General features: G+C 46.2%; 2 protein-coding genes across 11 annotated transcripts in view; both read right to left on the reverse strand.

The window, feature by feature from the left end:
* The window catches only part of LOC116712074 (NACHT, LRR and PYD domains-containing protein 3-like), a 1065068-nt gene that overhangs the window by 894142 nt on the left and 151878 nt on the right, over positions 1-19048 (reverse strand). The gene's annotated exons all lie outside the window — the stretch shown is intronic.
* Positions 1-19048, reverse strand: part of fars2 (phenylalanyl-tRNA synthetase 2, mitochondrial) — a 66240-nt gene that overhangs the window by 38037 nt on the left and 9155 nt on the right. For 3 of the 4 annotated variants that reach the window (XM_032552026.1, XM_032552027.1, XM_032552029.1), the window contains exons 3-8: positions 12394-12716; positions 11548-11634; positions 11165-11224; positions 10928-11096; positions 10698-10860; positions 10493-10624 (exon numbers count right to left, since the gene is read on the reverse strand). In XM_032552026.1, the coding sequence (XP_032407917.1) occupies positions 10493-10624; positions 10698-10860; positions 10928-11096; positions 11165-11224; positions 11548-11634; positions 12394-12698 (916 nt within the window). In that variant the 5' untranslated portion in view covers positions 12699-12716. The remainder of the gene's footprint in view (positions 1-10492; positions 10625-10697; positions 10861-10927; positions 11097-11164; positions 11225-11547; positions 11635-12393; positions 12717-19048) is intronic. The other variant, XM_032552028.1, reaches the window with a different exon arrangement.

Genomic DNA, 19048 nt, shown 5'->3' on the forward strand with positions numbered 1-19048 from the left:
AGGTTCCTGAGTCAGCTTCATGTCCTCTGGTGGAGACGTTTCAAAATAAATTCATCTTTCATCACAGAACTGAAATATTTAGACAATTCAGCCTTTAGTTAGAGTCCATCTAGTGTCCGCATTAAGAAAATAAAGGCATCATTTTAACCCGATCCACAGGCCAGAATCAGAACCAGCTTGATCTCTGTGGCGCCGCCCTGGTGGTGACAGTCTGAACAGGAAATGTCCAGCATGTGTGTGATCTGCAGTTAACTAAACCACCTGATGGTACAAAGAAATGTCATAGATATTAATTATATCTACATTTAGAAATATTAACTTAATTTGTTTAAATTTGTAGCTGAAGTTTCTGTTCGGTCCAAACCAGGTCCGGATGTCCGGTCAACATGATGAGGTCGTATTTGATGATATGTCAGAAATATTTTATTCTTTTGTTTACTGAGAGTTTTTATGAATTTGAGTTTCAAGATTCAGTAAAAATCTGGAGATCTTTACCAGACTGGACCGGACCGGACCGGGCCGGACTGGATCACGAGGATTGTTTTACTGTAAACACATTACAGTCATGATTTTCATATTTTAATTGTCCAGCTCTTCCAGATGTTTTAAACTCTTCCAGATGTTTTAAGCTCTTCCAGATGTTTTAAGCTCTTCCAGATGTTTAAGCTCTTCCAGATGTCGGAGCGTCAGGCTCGGCGTTTTGACTTCGGGTCGGAGCAGAAACATGGAGTCGGTCATTAGGCTCGGTCCTCCATGTCTCCACTTCCTGTTTCACAGCAGCAGAAGAAGAACAGGCGCGACCTTCGTCTCCGCCGCCAGCCTGACACCGAACACGATCTCCGGCCGCTCCTCGCCCTCCTGATTAGCTTCCTCCTGTCGCTGCCTCGCCTGGACAGGTAGAACCGCCGCGTTCATCTCTGAAACATCTGTACGGATTTATTTAACGGGAAACTTTAATGTTTCATCCAGTTGCAGTGAAGCTCTGCTCAGCTGGATGAGCCATAAACGACGTAAACTTGTTATGATTCAGAGATGAAACTCATAAAAATCTGGTTTAATAAAAACTATGAGCAGAAAATGTTGCTCAGCATTTTAGTTTTGTCCCATAAAAACAGAGAAAATGTGATTTCTGAGGGAAAGTGAGTCCAGATGTTCAGACTTTACCACTGTTAGGATGCCATTACTTCTTCATGGCCTAGTCCAATCACACGCTCTGCTTTTACTTTTTATTTGGATTTTTTTAATGATTTTCATTTTTATATCAATTTGAGTTTAGAAAACTAAACATAACAGAAAAGCTGATTAAAAAGGATGAATTATTTTATTATTTATATGCAAACTTTTTAGATGCCAACATCTGTTAAAAATGATAAAACAACCAGAATTTTCATAAGATTATATATTAAAACAAAAAGTGAGTTTGTGAATTAAAAGTTCAGTAAATTTATTTTTATTATTTTTTCTATTAAAAGCTGTTTTTATGTCTAGTTCATATGTTTTTATATTTTATTGTATTCCATGCAGCTGAATTGTCAGATTTTCTTTCTACTATTTATTTTGTCATTTTGTATTTCAGTTTAGACGCCATGTTATCATTTTAAATATTTATTTATGTTATTTCTTCTTGTTGGCTTTTATATATTTCATGTTATTTTTTAATGTTTCATTGTTTGTTGGGTTTTCTATTTTATTTTGTTTTTGTTAAATTTTTTGTCGTATTTTAATTTTACTCATCTGGCCGTTGTTTAATTTCTTTATGTTTTATTTTACATGTTTATATCATATTTCATTTATTTGTTGTATTTTGCCATGTTATGTTTTACACATTTTACTTTATAATTATTTTGTGTTTTTATTTTAACAGCTGTATTTTTTCTGCTTCAGTTTTTAATTCTTAGTATTTATTTTAATGTTTTCTTGTTTCCCTAAATTTTTCTAAAATGACCAAAAGCATCAAACTGTTATCAGTATTTAATTTCTATATTTATTGTTTTGCATTATATTTCTGATATAATTGGCCTAATTAAAGTAAAAATGAGTTTCCAGCTGCATAATTGCTGCTGAACCAGTCAGTCGCATCGCTGCGGTAACCGCGGTTACGCCACGGTAACCAGGGGTTACGCCACGGTAACCGGGGTCGGGAATGTCTCGTTATCCTGCTGCTTGACCGGGGAGCAACCTGGTCGTCATGGAGACGCAGAGAGAGACCCGGGAAGCTCTCAGTCCAAACAGACGGAGAGGAAGAGGAGGAGGAGGAAGAGCAGACTCTGAGGCTCTGAACCGGACCGGAAGGTTCTGGTCCAAAAGTAGAAACCAATCAGAACCGTTCATCTACCCCACAGCATGATGCTGCCACCACCAGGTTTCATTTTGTACCAAACAGGCTGAATAATAACAGAGGAGAAGATGGACGCAACAGGAAACAGGAAGTAAAACTCTGGAAACAGGAAGTAAAACTGGAAACAGGAAATGTTCAGCAGAGCAGCGTGAAGCGGCCTTTGACTAGACGAGGAAAACAGAGCGACTCGTCGTGTTTCTGGGTTCATGGATTCTTCTTCTACTGTTTGTTGTGACTTTGACTAGGCCAGTCCAGGCTTGCCTTGTTTTTGGAGGTCGGCTGATTAAATGGACCTGTTTTAACGAAGCTGCCTGACTAACGGGTCGGAGGCGTTGGGAGTTGGCCCAGTTGGTCCTGCTGGTCCAGTCGGTCCTGCTGGTCCAGTCGGTCCTGTCGGTCCTGATGGTCCAGTCGGTCCTGCAGGTCCTGCAGGTCCTGCTGGTCCTGCTGGTCCAGTCGGTCCAGTCGGTCCAGTCGGTCCTGCTGGTCCAGTCAGTCCTGTCGGTCCTGCTGGTCCTGCAGGTCCTGCTGGTCCTGCTGGTCCAGTCGGTCCTGCTGGTCCAGTCGGTCCAGTCGGTCCTCTGCTCTCCGCCGGTTCGTCTCTGGAGCTGCAGGAAGCAGCAGCAGCTGTGCGGCGCTGAGCTGCTGACTCAGCCTGACGGAGGAAGAGGAGCGCAGATGGAGACGATGAAGACAAACATGTCAGCTGTGGGACGCGCGTCACCGCGGGGAGGATGAAGGTGACATCACAGCATCGTCTTCGTCACGCAGCGTCCAGCCAAACTGAGTCAACAGGATGAAACGGCCGACTCATCAGTCAGCAGCTGCCCCGTTACCACGGCGACACGTCAGCTGCTCCAGCTACAGGACGATAACGTAACCGATGACTTAGAGAGGAGGAGGATTAATAAAAACCGTCAAGAGGAAACAACAGAACCTTAACGGGACGGTTTCCCTTCATCAGCAGAACCTGACGCTACGTTAGCGCTAGCATCATCAGCAACTACTGCTGCCCAACAACCTGAGGAGGGTCAAAGGTCACCTCCTTCCAGGAAAACGACTCAGAGGATCAGCTCCTGACTAATCAAACCTCAGCAGGTCAAAGGTTATGACTGGACAATAGACACATGGGAGAACATGGCTGCGCCACTCGGCCCGACGTCGGAACATTTTAGAACAGTTAAGAAAAACAATGAGCAGGTCAGCCGGGCCACAAGGTGGCGCTGTGACACCGACAGAACCAAAGCTATTATCATGAATATTTAATTATTATTGTTTATCAACAAAAAGTTTCATGTTTCTCTTTTTCTCTCTGCAGTTGTAGAAGCAGAAGAATCGGATCAGAACCGTTTTGTTGGATCTGCTGTGAGGATGTTTCTGATTTCTGTCAGATCTTCCACAGACAGAACAAACCAGAACCACCAGGACCTGAGCCACCAGCACCAGAGCCACCAGCACCAGAACCAGAACCAGAGCAACCAGAACCAGAACCACCAGCACCAGAACCACCAGCAGAACCAGAACCAGCGCAGCAGCTCATGTTTTCCTCCGCTGCTCCCGGTCCGGGTCGCAGCAGGACAGATCGGTTTGGAGCAAACATCCGGGGAAACAGCAGGGATTTGTCCCGGAGCGACTCCATCACCGTGTCGGTTCTGATCCAGATCCAGCGGCTTCCAGCAGGATGAAACTTTGCTCTGCAGCAGCAGAAGCAATAAAATCTGACTCAGCGTCTGAAATATGGATTTACAGGAAGAATCAGGCTGAGCTGCTGCAGTTCAAGTGTTTTCTAATAAAGGCAGAAATGAAAGTGAAATAAATCCTTTGATCTGTTTTTATTGCTCTGCAGACCGAGGCGCACGCTGCGCCGTGACTGACTGCGGTCAGCAGCCGCTCGGATCTATTTTTATCTGCAGAGTATTTTTAGCAGCAGCAGAAGGTCTGAGTCTCTGCAGCGTCGGAACCAGAACCGCTCGGCCTCCTTCACGCCAAACATGCAGAAAACTTTCAGATCAGTTATCTGGTTATCAGTGAGGAACGTCACATTTTCTCAGATTCATGTTAAAAACCTCAGAGGAATAAAGTGATGCGAAGGAAAAGGTTAAAAATGGAGAAGATGGGCGTGCCGTGGTGGCGTAGCGGTTAGCGCGACCCATATTTGGAGGCCTTGAGTCCTCGACGCGGCCGTCGCGGGTTCGACTCCCGGACCCGACGACATTTGCCGCATGTCTTCCCCCGTTTCCTGTCAGCCTGCTGTCATATCAGGGACACTAGAGCCACAAAAATAACCCTGGAGGGGTAAAAAAACCCCCAAAAGAATGGAGAAGTTGCCCCATCATTTATTATTACATAAACTACAGATGAATCAAGTTCATGTTCTGCAGAACTTTACCGTGATCCTGACCCAAGCAGGCTGAACTTTAAATCAATGTTTTAATAGTAGAAACAGAGAAATGATCCTGCAGAGGAAAAATAACTGAACCAAACATAAACATTAATTAGCAGATAAACTGTCTGATCTGGACATGAAGGAGATTTTTTATGTTTCTGTGGAAATTAGGACAGTTTTTCTACATTTTTAAATTCTGTAATATAAAACTGCCTCGATGCTGCCCTCTTTGGGTAGATCCGTGGTACTGCAGTTACATTTTCCTATTGGTGCCAAGGGTTGACGTCGACGTCACAGCGCCCCCTGGTGGCGAGTCGGGATTTCAAAGCGAGAGTTGATGGATTACGTTAAAAAAGATGATAGTTGCTTTAGTGAAGAAAAGTTGCCAGATTCGTTGGTAGATTTGTTGCCAGATTTGTTTCTCGTCTCTTTTTTTAGCAGAAAGTCACTTTGGGTCTGAAAAGCCGTTAAAACTTAAGTCGGTAACAGAGTTTTCTCTCCTCTCATCCTCTCATTCTCTCCTCCTCTCCGCTAAACGTAAAAAGTTACGTTTTCTACATGTTTGGTGTGAAAGCCAGAAATCCCTCCTGCGTAGCGAGCCGTGGCCCTCAGCACCACTCCTCCTCTGCCTCGCTGTGAGGGAAACCCTCGGCGACGGCAGACTGACTCATGTCTTCCTCCTCCTCTGACTGGCTCGGTGTCTGGGAGGATCCCCCCGTCTAACGTAGATCTAAGCGACCTTTGACCTCCCTCAGGTTTCACAGCATTATTATTCAGAGTCTCTATCTGCTCCTCTTCCTCTGCTTGTTATGGAGGAAGCAGAGCAGGCTGAGATGGATCGCTGCACAAACAAATGTTTGTTCTGCCCTCCGCAAACCCCAGAGACACACACACACACACACACCCCGACACACACACACAGAGACACACACACACAGAGACACACTAACAGAAACGTCTCCCCACCGCCTGGTGTGTGAGCAGAGAGGAAGAAAGAAGAGTTTTATTCTCTGGGTTTGGATCTGGAGTACTGGGATGGATGGATGGATGGATGGATGGATGGATGGATGGATGGATGGATGGATGGATGGATCAGGGTGTTGGGGTCAAAGGTCAAGAGCAGCAGGCGTTTCTTTACAAGCCAAAAACATAACAGAGGTCAAAGGTCACCATTTTGGCTCCTCCCTCCATCCTGATGGTGGAGGAGGAAAAACAGATGGGAAGAGGTTTAATGGAGGAAGGATGGAAGGAGGTAATGAGGGAGGGGGGGGGTCACATGACTTAATCAGAGGGGGGGGCAGTGGGGGGGGCAGCGCCACCTGAACCCAACAGTCCCAGAGGAACCAAAGAGCCTGTTAATGTCTGCAACACGACTTTAATCAGACTGCACCTCACACACACATTAACCCCCTCCCTGTGTGTGTGTGTGTGTGTGTGTGTGTGTGTGTGTGTGTGTGTGTGTGTGTGTGTGTGTGTTAATGTGTGTCTGGCGGTGAAATCCAGTCATTACTGCCAAGTCCCACATGCTGCCCAACAAAACCAGAGGGAGAAACCCGCAGACACACACACCCCATCTAACAGTGTGTGTGTTAGACAATAAATCATATAAAATAAAGTATTTTTTATTAACACTAAATTATTTTAATTATGTGTATAAATACTAAATTATTTGTTTGAATATTCAGTTTTTTGTGTGAACACCAAAAAAAGCCTCATTAATTTTTTAATCAGTTTATATTTTCCTTATATTATTCAACATGTGACTTTATTTATTTACTGTAAAGTTTTTTGTTTTTAAAATCAGTTTCATGGAAAACTGCTTGGTTTTCTGATTCAAACCTTCAGACGTTTTTCCTTCGGATGTCGGCTTTTCTCTGATTATATTTTGGATTCGAGATGCGGATGGAAAACCGCATTCCTCCGTCTCCTAGCAACCAGCACAGCTAAGCCTGCGTGCAATTTGGAGGTGTGTGTGCCAAGCAGCACTGCTGTCAGATACATCAGCTCCAAACTGCGATTTCTTCAGGATATTCTAGATTAAATTTGAATTTATGGTCACATTAAAAATCATCACACCCAACACTGCCACTAGGGGGCGCCAGCTGCACTGGCAGTGAACTGGTTTCCATCAACTGGTGATTAACTGGTAATGACACGAACACACAGGAAGCTGACTGGTGGCTTTATGGAGGAAAATCTTCCTTCTTAATCATCTTCAGTTGTGTTTTATTTTATATTAAATTATTTTTAATCCATTAGCGCGTTAACCTCTGACTCATCCCATAATACTCAGCAAACTTTCACCACCTTCATCACGCTCCTCCTCCTCCTCTCATTAACTCTCTCCCTCAGCGCGACAAGCCTGCGGCAACACATATGGCCGTCACGCTTCCCACCATTAAATAAAACACACACACACACACACACACACACACACACACCAGCCAACACCAACTGGTGCCCCTGTTTTTGCCTCTTGTGGAGATCAGGTCCTGCCACTCATTTAAGCCTCCTCTTCATCATCACCCCCACTACTCCTCTTCATCACATTAACTTCCTGCTCCCCTCGTCTTCACCACTTCTGCCTTATTGTCTCCTCTGTGCTGCAGAAAAGAAGTGTGTGTGTGTGTGTGTGTGTGTGTGTATGTGTGTGCGTGTGTGTGGGTGTGTGTGTGTGTGTGTGTAGGGTGGATGGAGGAGGGGTGATGCTGGTTGGGGTTGGGATTGGTGTGGGATGGGGGGGTGAATGAGTGGTTTCCAAGGCAACGAGCCACATTGCCGCAGTGGATACGTATGGGAGGTGGAGAGGGTGAGGAGTGTTGAAAGAGTGAAAATGAGAACAGAGACGTGTGTGTGCGTGTGTGCGTGTCTGTGTGGGTGTGTGTGTGTGTGTGTGTGTGCGTGTGTGTGTGTGTGTGTGTGCAAACTGTCAGCAGAGTGACTTTAACTGGGTGTAATGGTTTTCCAGGCAGATTGTGAATGAGGACTGGGATGACTGGAGTGTCCAGCCGAAACACACGTCAGATGAAAACCGTAACAAAGCCGCGATGATGAAACCGCAGGAAAAACACAAACGCTTCACAAAAACGCTGCACAACAGAAACAGTTCAAGGATAAACACAACAGCTCAGTGAAAGCAGCTGGACGTCGTCAGCTCACTTCCACTGCTCTGCTAATGAGCTAACAGTGTAGCTAATATTGTAGGTTAGCGCGTCAGCACCTTTGCTAACTTAGAAAACACTTAGCGCCTCAACCTTAGCTAAAGGTTCGCTGTCTCCAGCTAAGTGGAATTGTGGGAAATAAAGAAATTTGTCACGAGAAATGCTGCTAACATGCTAATAGTGCAGCTAATTTTTTAGATTAGCACTTTTTGTTGTTTTGCTAACTGTTAAAATGCATAGAGCACTTAGCTTCACCTAAATAAAATTTTCTGGATACTTGCTATTTTTCTAAACTAAGTTGAATAAAGTTTGACAACTTCCACTAACTCCATGTTGGTGTTCAGCTTTAGCATTAGCGTCCACCTAATTGTTTGTTGCTGTAGAGCTTTAGCGCTAGCATGACTGATGATTGTAATCAGTGCTAATTAGTGCAGCTAACTGTTTAGCTAGTGCTTCCACAGTTGCTTTGAATTTAAATTGAATTTATTTATTTATTACAGAGAAAGTGCAAATAAATAATATTTTTTAATATGCCGACATTAGCCAGAATGCTATCAGGTTCTGATCATCTCAGTAAACTGATGGACAGTTCAAAGGTCACGCCTCAGAGCTGTAACATCTTCATAAACTTTTATTGAGCTGATTTTTATAAGAAGTTTTCCCATGATGCAGTTTCTGGTTGCACAGACAGGAGGAAGTTTAAACTGGAAACATCTTGAAGAGAAAACAAACATCTGAGAGAGAAAGAAGCCTGACAGTCACTGCTGAGGGAAAATCGATGTTTCCAAAGCAGCTGAGTGATGATCTCACCGAGACCAAACGGGACGTTCTGTTAGCAGATCCAGACTGCTGCAGCCGGGCGTCGGAGCGGGACTCGGAGTGGGACTCGGAGCGGGACAAGGGTAGGGACTCGGAGAGAGACTTGGAGTGGGACTCGGGTCAGGACTTGGAGTGGGACTCGGGTCAGGACTCGGAGCGGGACTTTGAGTTGGACTCGGGTCAGGACTTGGAGTGGGACTCTGAGTGGGACTCGGAGTGGACTCGGTGTTAGCTACGACTTGTCTTCATGAACAATGAGCGTACTGCTGCCTCAGCCTGATGGAGATCAACAGAACCTCCTCTAGTCCGGACCCGGCGACTTGTCAAACCCAGAAATTTACAAGTTTTTATCTTAAACGTTTTTGAGTTTTTTGGCGGCCATTTGCTTTTTACATCCACAACGGCCCTGATAAGCTGCTGGACGCACTAATCAGTTTGTTCCATTGGGTTTTATTTTGTTTTTCATGGTAATATTAACTTTTTTCACTTTTCATGCATCATTTTTCTTCTGAGAATCATTTTAAAACCGGAAAATTCTCCCAGACGTCCGGTCCGGTCCGGTTCATGTCATTCAGTCCAAAGTCCACACTGAAACTCGATGTGGACGTCTTAAAGAGGCGGACCCGGTCCGCTCCGAGTGGTTCCGTTCGCATTTAAACCCAGAGCATGCTGCTAGCTACAGAACGGCCATTAGCAGGCCGACAGCCCGCCTCCACACGGCGAAGCGTGTCAGTGGGAACAGAGCGGCGGTTTGATCCACCGCTCCGCGTCTTTAAGAATGTTTTATTGATTAGAACAAGCAGCGCCGAGCGGAGCGGCCTTGTTCCAGGGCAAAGCAGCAAGTTTAGCACTTAGCCGCCTGACAGCGAGAGAGCAGGCGGAGGAAGAGACGGACCGGATACACCTGGACAGACGGACACCGAACAGGGCGGGAGGGTCGGACAGGTAACGGGTCCAGGGAGGGACACCTGAGGGACAGGTGGACGTCCTGAAGGGACGGCGGACCCAGAACCTTCTGGACATGTCTCATAACTGCCTGTCCATTAACAGGAGAAATAATCTAACATGGCGTTATTAAACTGCGATCCAAAGAATGTCCAACTGAGCAGAATAATTTAAAATAGGCACAAAATGTGATTGTGTATGAAAAACAATATTTTCAATAAAAACTCTTACTGAGTTTTCTGGAAGCAGTCAAATAAAAATATGATCCAGCTTTAGAGAAGCAGCCTGGAAAACCAACCTGTTGCATTTATCAGTTTGACACAACCATCATATTTTACAGTGTAGACCCCAACAACCAATCAGGTTCTGTCCATAGCGGAGAGCCACCAGGCTCTGGCTTGGTCCTCTCCTAGTTTTATTACTGAATGTGATCCAAACATTTTGAGTCAAAATAAAGATTTTGATCAGGAAACGGTTCAGTTCACAACGCCGAGAAAACAGAAGAACTGAACCTGAACGTGTTCACCTTAATGACCTTCACTCACATTAATGACCTTCACTCACATTAATGACCTTCACTCACATTAATGACCTTCACTCACATTAATGACCTTCACTCACATTAATGACCTTCACTCACATTAATGACCTTCACGACCCAAATACTGTATGTAACAATACTGACCTGTATGGCCCTAGTGGTGACTTTTATTGACTAATGATGACCTTAATCCTAATAATGACCTTAGTGACCATAATGATGACCTTAGTGACCTTAATGATGAGGACCTAGTGGTGATCTTAACAGTCGGTAATGTGGATAAAGTTGGTTTTTGTTCTGACCCGACAGCAGCAGCTCCTGCTCCATCACGCCGCAGCCCAGCACCTCCATCCAGTCGCCCTGGAAACGCACCTCCATCTCAAAGGAGGGGTGGGTGAAGGGGAAGTGGCAGTCGATCCACCTGACCTCCACGTCTGAGGGGAGGAAGACGAGGGTGAGGACGCTGAAGAGGATCTTATCGGCCTGGTCCGGTCAGGCCGGTCTCACCTGGTCCAAACAGGTGTGTGACGAGTCGGGTCAGGGTGGTCTTCAGGTCAAACTCCACCAGCTTGACGGCCTCCAGGCTGTGGCTCTCCTGCTTCTGGGCGGTCCGGCGCCCGCCGCGCTCGAACAGGCTCAGCTCGTCCCCGCCGCGGACCCTGGAGAACAGCTGCAGAACACACAGTCAGAGGTTCTGCCGCGGCCCGGTCCGCTCAGCCGCACGGCGCCGTCAGAACCTCGTGGTCGGAGAAGAGTCGGACCCCCTCCATCTGGTGGAAGACCGGGTAGTGGCTGGCGTCGATCTCGTCCCGCCGGTACACGTCTCCGGCCAGCAGGAAGGCGTCCAGACCGGACCGGACCAGCTCCCTCTGGTGGGCCGAGGTGTGGGCCCGCAGCATGGTGGTTCTGGAGACAGTAGGACAAACGGGTCAGAACCAGTTAGGGTCAGCGTGGCACCGCAGGGACCAGCTCACCTGTTCAGGTAGTAGTTATCGCCTGGCTTCCTGCTGGGATGATCAGGAGGAATCAGCAGGCTGCAGAGAGAGAGGACCGGTTCTGGACTGGTTCTGGACTGGGTCTGGTCTGGGTCTGGACCGCTTCTGGACTGGGTCTGGATCCAGTTTCCCTCGTCCATCCTCTTTTCTCGACGTTCTTCCAATCAGCACCAACATCTAACCAGCTTCAGTCTCAGTGGAGCCGATGTGGAGAACCAGGCCCAGACCCAGACCCAGTCCAGACTCAGAACCAGGCCCAGACCCAGACCCAGACCCAGACCCAGGACCAGAACCAGACCCAGACCCAGAACCAGACCCAGACCCAGGACCAGAACCAGTTGGTGCATCAGGAAGCTTCTGACCTGTCAAAGTTCTGCTGCACCGTCACCACTGGACTCAGGTTGTCGTGGACGGAGAACAGAGGGTTGCCCCAGCGACCGACGTAGGAGCTGCAGAGGAAACCAAGATGGAGGTGAGGAGGGAGAGACCACAGCTATAAACCAGTCAGAACTGGAACCAAACCAGTACCAGGTCAGAACCCAAACTGAACCAGTCTAACGCCTGGAGATATCAATATATATCTGAGAGCAACGCTGGTAAAAACGTTAAAGGGTTAATAGAGGAGCCATGTTGGGACGACTTCCTGGGGGCGGAGCTTCAGAAACAGCAGGAGGTTTTAAAGAGACAGAGGCCCAATTTCACGATGATAAATCAGGAAGTCACATTTCTTTTAAGTCATATTTTATATATGTAGCATTTTATAACAGCCTGTGTCATTTTTTAATATGTAACAGTTTGGAAGGGTTAACTAACATTAACCCTCAGGAGTAGCTGAACCAGACCCAGACCCAGAAACACACTGGTTCTGGTTCTGTATGGGATCAATAAACTCTATTTTATTTTTAACACAGTTTCCTGATTATACCTGGGAAACACGACACCGCCCCTTTAACATCTTCCTCTGGCTTTAGCGTGACATCGGCCCAATCTGCAACAGTTTCAACTCAGTTTCCAGTCATTTTTCATCGTCCTTCCAGAATTACATTTCTGAGGTCAGACACTGATGTTGGACCTGGCTGACCGCTAACTTTAGCTCGTTAGCTCGTTCTACCAAACCCGATTGTTCTAGTCTGTAAGGCGTTTATTGAAGCTTTTCCTCCAGACCTCTGGTCCGCCGGACAGCTGGACCTCCGTCCGTCGGGTCTCACCTGTAGAAGTGAGCTTTGATCCGCTCCTTGATGAGCCACAGCGGGTGGTACGGCTGGTTCTGCAGGTGGAAGCCCACCTTGGCCAGGATCTTCGGCGTGACGTTGGTGAAGTCGTCGCGGGGGTAGGAGTGGCCCAGCAGCTCGATGGAGTCCTGGCCAATCACAGGCTGCAGGGTGTGGCCCTCGGTGCCGAGCCGCCTGGACGGTGCCGGGCCGCCGCCGGGCCGGAACTCCGAGAGCAGGCGGCGGAGCAGAGGGCGGGTCCGGAGCCGGGCGCAGGGGAAGAACGAAGAACCCAACATCATGACGAGGCGTCCATGGAGCTGGAGAGGAACGGCAGACAGTCGTCAGGAATCCGTCCTCCATCAGAGCGACGAAGTCTGGAACCGGATCTGGGTTCACGGAACATCACCATGTTTCTGAGGTGACCAGAACCAGCCAACACCACCAACACTACTAAATCATTTGGTTTCCATAGGAACCATAAATACCAACAGACAAAACATGAACAGCCAGAAGGTTTGATGAGAAATCAGAAAAACAGTTTGAGGAGTTCATGGCAAAATCTATAAAAATGCAGAAAAAATGCATTTTTAAAAGAAACGTTTTATTTAACGTTTCTTTAAAATCTCGTTCTCCTGAACTCAGCATCGTTCATCTGGTGAATTTTAGGTTTCGCTAATTAAACTCCGACATTAGAGTAATAAAGGCTGGGACTTTTTAAACAAGCCAAAAACAATAAACGCATTAAAGTTATTCAGCTTCAGGTTTTCATAGAGTTATGAGCAAAAACTTTAACTTTTACTTTATTTCAGTCAAAATATGATAAAAACAGAAAGCAATTTAAAATATGAACAAATGAGATGAAGGTCAGTAAATCACAGATTCTGTTCATCCGTCCATCATCAGTAAAACATCTAAAACTGCAGCTGATCGTCACATTTTCTGTTCCTGAATCTCTGTAAATAATTAAAATACAAATAAAAGCATTAATTATTAAAATATGACAACTTAACTTCCTTTACACTGAAAAACAGAAAATCATCAGCATGGAGAGAAAATCTGTTGGTTTGTTTAGGTTTATTAACCGTCTGTCCGTCTGTCCATCCATCCTCTACATTTTGCTGAACCCTCTAATAAAACCTTTTTCTTCCTGCTGCAGTTTCCAGGTTGATGGTTTTATGTTGATCTAAATGTCATCCTGTTTATCTTCTGAACTTCCTGCTGCTGGGCCGTAAAGGTTTCTAAACTTTAGGATCCTGCTGGACTAAAATACGACCTCTCGCTGCTTCCAGTTAATAACGGAGCAGAAATCAGCTTCACCTGAAGCGGTTTGTTCTCGGCCAGCCGCCGCTGAGCTGCTCTTCCTCCTGCCGCTGTTTGCTGATCAATCAGCCTGGATCCGGTCAACACATTTATCATTTGCAGTCAGCAGCGGGGAGCAAAGTGTAAAAATAAATCGGCAGCTCCTCAGCGGAGGTCAGGCGGGGCGGGAGCCGCAGGTGAGCGTTTACAATTACACTAATGGATGAAGATCCAACAGCAAAGGTTGCAGCGCGCCGCCATCAGTTACCGCCGCCCTTTACCAGGCAAACATCCGCACCGTTCTCCCTCAGCCAACAGGCTGCAGCACTGCAGAGGCTCTGCAGCAAAACGGACTGATGCTGCGGACCGGACCGGCCAGCGCCGAGGCGTCAGGGGTCAGAGGTCAGGGACAAGTCAAGGTGAGGTGAGACTAAACCATCAAACCGAGGCTGGGAAAAAACTCTGACTGAGCTGGAGGCAATTTTCCAGAGCAGGACGGAGAACCAGAACTTTTAAAAATAAAACGCGAACGAGTCGAGTTTCTGCACCACTGCGTGATGTCATCAACATGGCTGGCACAAACAGGAAGTAGAGGGTTAGAGAGGTCGTCCTCCTCAGAGTGAGAAATGTTTCAGTTTGGTTCCTCTGGTAAGGCAGAGCCTCCGATGAACTCAGTAAACGTTTCTGTCTGTCCTTCAGCGCGTTAACTCAAAAATCATCAAGCAAACATAAAAATGCTTTTGCAAGATTGAGGAAGTTATTGTGAGTTTTGTCTTTTCATCTTTTCTAAAGCGATAAATCACAACCTGAATAAAAACGTTGAAGGAAACTCTGAGAAAATTAAATCATTTCTTCCTGCATCTTTTCTCACTTCGGTGTTGATCAGGCTGATATTTTCACTTCCTGCAGATTCATTTCTGCTGACAGGTTTCAGAAAAATGAGTTTTTTATTATTGGGTCCATAATGTTCTGCTTCATGTGGATTTTATGAACTGAACCCGATTCTTCACGATTCTCCTCGTAGCATGAGATCCTGGGCTCCATATGTCCGATCCTCCGGCGCCAAACAACAACACACATATGGCCGCCCACACACACACGCACGCACACACACACGCACCGCGCACACACACACGCACACCCCCACACACACACACACACACCCGCGCACAGGAAGGTGGAGAAGTGAAACCTGGATCTTTATCTTGAGGGTTTTTCTACAATATTTCTTCTGATTTGAGTCATTTTTAGTTTTTCCTCCATAAAGATGATTATTCAACACTAAAACTACGATAACTCACATTACAGTAAATCTGTTAGAGGTCAGAGGTCAACAGACCAGAATACAAACGTTAACATGGATCACTGAGACCTGATGAAGCTCAGATTATCTAATATTAAATGTTAATTTAATAATATTAAATGCAGCTAACTCAGAGACCGAATGTTTCTGTTTCTATGGTTACGACTGGAAACGAGGGGAGAAGCGGTTTGGGACGTCGCTTGTGCGTCAGATTTACGGTCGTACCAGAAACACACAAACACAAAGGATCCAGATGAAAAAACATGTTTAACATGTTAAAATCTAATTAATTTTCAAATTAGTGAGTTTAAATCTGGATTTATTAAACTGGACTGAGGGAAAAAGTCTCTTTGGTTGGAGATTCTAGTTTTAGAAAATCTGGATGTTTTCATCTTTCTGGAGTTTAGTTTCCATAAATAAATCATCAGCAGAGCCAGGTTGGAGGAAGCTGCTCTAAATCTGTGCATTTATTCAATATTTAGCAAATAAGAGGGTTTTGACTGGACCGTTTCTCTGTTAGGCCGCTCGGAACCAAACAAACCCAAAGTTTCTCTTGTTCAGCTGAATTTTACGCTATTCCAGCGATTTCTGCAGATCCGGTCAAGCTGAGCTGCTTTGTAATTCCCAGGTGTTGTCTGGTTGTTTCCACCAATTACAGCTGCCACCAGGTCCGGTTGGCGGTTCTGACGGGGAGCAGCAGAAACATGACTCATGGGTTGTGAAGGTTGTTGAGAAAATCCCTTGTTTGGCTGCCAAAGGCTTGTTCCGACTAATCGGCGCGGCGGCAGCCAGCAGCGCCGCATACCGCTGCCAGATCGCTGAAGGACGGGCGGCACGACCCGGCCAGAACCCGGCCAGAACCCAGCAAACATCCCAGCCCCGTCACCATGGTGACACACATGAAGAAACGCATCAGAGAGGCATAAAGGAAGCGGCGCTGCAGGAACGCTCAGGGATTCATCCGGACAGAAAAAAGTGACGCGCTGACAGCAGGAAGTGATAAATCACCGACTGCAGAGGAGGAAGAGGAGCGAGGAAGATGGAGTGAGGAAGAGGAGCGAGGAAGAGCAATGAGGAAGAGGAACGAGGAAGAGGAGCGAGGAAGAGCAATGAGGAAGAGGAGCGAGGAAGAGTCCTGAGACACAGGAAGTGCGAGGAGATGATGCACAGCGCTGCTGTCCTGCTTTTATCCTCAGCAACAGACGATGTGGACGAACTGAGCTGCTGGTACCGAAGACATGTTGAGTCGTGTTTTGGCTGCTGGACAGCGAGAGAGAGCGAGACGTTCAGCAGACAACAGGAAGGCTGAATTCCTTTGTTCTGGAATGTTGGCAGCATTTGGAAAATCTCTGAGCTGTTTTAACTTTCTACAAACTGCTGCTGATGCTAACCATGCTAACTATGCTAACTGTGGCACAGTGACCACTTCCTGTGGCACAGTGACCACTTCCTGTGGATGGTTGTTAAACACCTGGATGGTGACGGATTAAAACTGAGACCAGCTCTTCTATTTCATACCTACTGATGAAAATCCCACCAGTAGATTCTGACTGTAAAATGAATTTATTATGTTGATTTATAATTTGCAGATTAGAATGAACCAGATATGAAACGTTTTCCAGAAACAGATTCTGTTCAGTTTGTCCAGATTATAGCAGATATTGATATTCAATAAAAGATTTATTTTATAAAACCAGTCGGCCTCCTACAGAGACTCCATCTGTTATTAAATACTCTGTAACGACGGTTTGGACCAACGAGCCGCCATGTTTAATGACATCATCAGCAGGTTGACCTCTGACCCTGAACGGATGGAAACCAACATGGATGCCTGGTCCGACTGGTCCTGGGTCAAAGGTCAGGAGGTGATGATCTGAGAAGCCGCTGAAACTGAAACAAGGCAGGAGTCGATCCGATTCATCCGCCATCATTTGTCCCAGCTGCTCTTCATCTCCTCCTCCTCCTCCTCCTCCTCCTCCTAATGAAGTCATATCTGCGGATGTTCTGCTCAGAGAAGCAGGCGGCTCTCTGACAAGCAGCATTAGATCAAACCTGCAGCAGCAGAAACATAATAAAGGAAGAGATTTCTATGGATATAAAGAGAGGAGGAGGAGGAGGAGGAGGAGGAGGAGGAGGGGCTGACACGATGAAGAACGAGGCAGATTTTATGGGCGGTGTAGAAAAGTGCCGAGGCAGCAGCTCCATCTCATCCACCTGACTGAGCAACAGCAACTGGTTTTCCTGGGATCCGACCAGCACGGCGAGGCCGGCTCTACAGGAGACGGTTTCTACACACAGGGACTCGTCGCCATGGAAACGAGGATTCACTACATCTACAAAAATACGAGGACCGTTTAGGGATGATCCGATATGAAAATATGGGCCGATATCGATAACTGATTGCTGATCAATTAATTTCTACATCATAAAGTAAAAACTCAGCGCTGAAACCTCTAAACTACCCACAATGCTTTGTGATGACAGAGGAGTCACCAGAACCTACTGAACCCGTTTAACACCTGATGGTCCGATCGACCCGGTTCTACTGGGACCAAACCAGGGAGGAACATTTCTACAGATTATTGGTCCCAGACGTCGTCGTCTGGGTTTTAGTACCAATGGACAGTAAATCAATAATCATAGACAATAAATCAATAACTATAGATATTGTGACAGACGTGATGATTATCAATAGATAATACATTGAATAGTTAATATATAGAACATTCACTGAACTCTGATCCAGAACCGCACAGCATTCTGGGAGATGTACGCAGAGAAAGGCTTTAGCTGCTCTAGCTAACTCAGCTAGCTTGGTAGCATCAGCTAACTCACTCGCCCTGCGGTTGCCTAGCAACAGCCTGCTGAGTAACTTGCGCAGCAGCAGTTTCATGTTTATCCTCTGTGACTCAAAACTGCTTCACAATAATAAAACGGTGTGGGGTGAAAGGTCACGGGAAATGCCCCGTCACCAGTTTGGTTGTTTTTCAGATACATAAAACAAAAAATGTACCAATAATTATTGATATTAACTGATAAGAACATTTCTAGAGTGATAAGCCAAATTGTCCAGCCATAGTACCACAATATGAAGCTCCAAACTAATTTCACATCATTTCATTTTCCGTTAAATCTCTACATCAGACCCAAAGTTCAAAGTTCAAACTGACCTGAAGGATCATGTAGATACATCCTGAACCAACCAGGTTCTGCTCAGTTCAAACCATCATAATCTGAAATAATAAACCATAAATCTGTTTATTTTTCTACTTTCCTCATTCGTGAGGATGAGCCGTGATGTCACTTCCTCCTCCTCCATCACCAACCCTGCCTGGTTTCTGCGTGAAGCAGATTTTCTTTCTCATCCTTCATTATTATTTCATAGCAGCTGGGTCAGTTTGGAGGCGTCAGGACTTTGTGACAGCAGCGTTGGGTCAGGCCCATCGATCGCTGCAGGCCGCCGCCCTGAGGGACGCCGCCGCCCGTCCCAATCAATCACCTCTCTGGGATTTTCCTGCGCCGACGCGCTGCGGCGAGCCGACAGAAACCTGAAGCTAACTGGTGTTGATGTGGCTGCTGGAAACGCTGATCCCAGCAGAAACAGAAAACCCTGAGCTGATGTTCTGCACACAGAGATCAGAACTCCCCGTTAACTCTCACCAGAACGAGACGTTTCTGTTTCACAATCATAAAAATGAGTTTAAACATAAAGTCAGTTTATCACATGAATATTAATGAATGAATCAGAATCTGATCCCACTGAAACAAACTGATGAGGCTGCAGCTTTCACCGCCGGTCAGCGAGTTCAGGAAGGCGCTGCACCGGGGCTACGTTAGCGTTAGCTGTTAGCACAGCTACATGAGGCAGCGTGCTAGCTAGCTTGGATGTTAGCATGTTGCACGAGGAGCTTTCTGCATCTGAGGTTTGATTTGAGCGTCCAGTGAGACTGATGTGAACAAAGAATAAAGTTATTTATTTCAAACTGCTATGAAACATCAGCTAATCTAAACTCAGCTCCACATGAACAGAACGCCAGGATTTAGGAA

The sequence above is a fragment of the Xiphophorus hellerii genome, chromosome 21 (assembly GCF_003331165.1).
Source record: "Xiphophorus hellerii strain 12219 chromosome 21, Xiphophorus_hellerii-4.1, whole genome shotgun sequence".
Lineage (NCBI taxonomy): Eukaryota > Metazoa > Chordata > Actinopteri > Cyprinodontiformes > Poeciliidae > Xiphophorus > Xiphophorus hellerii.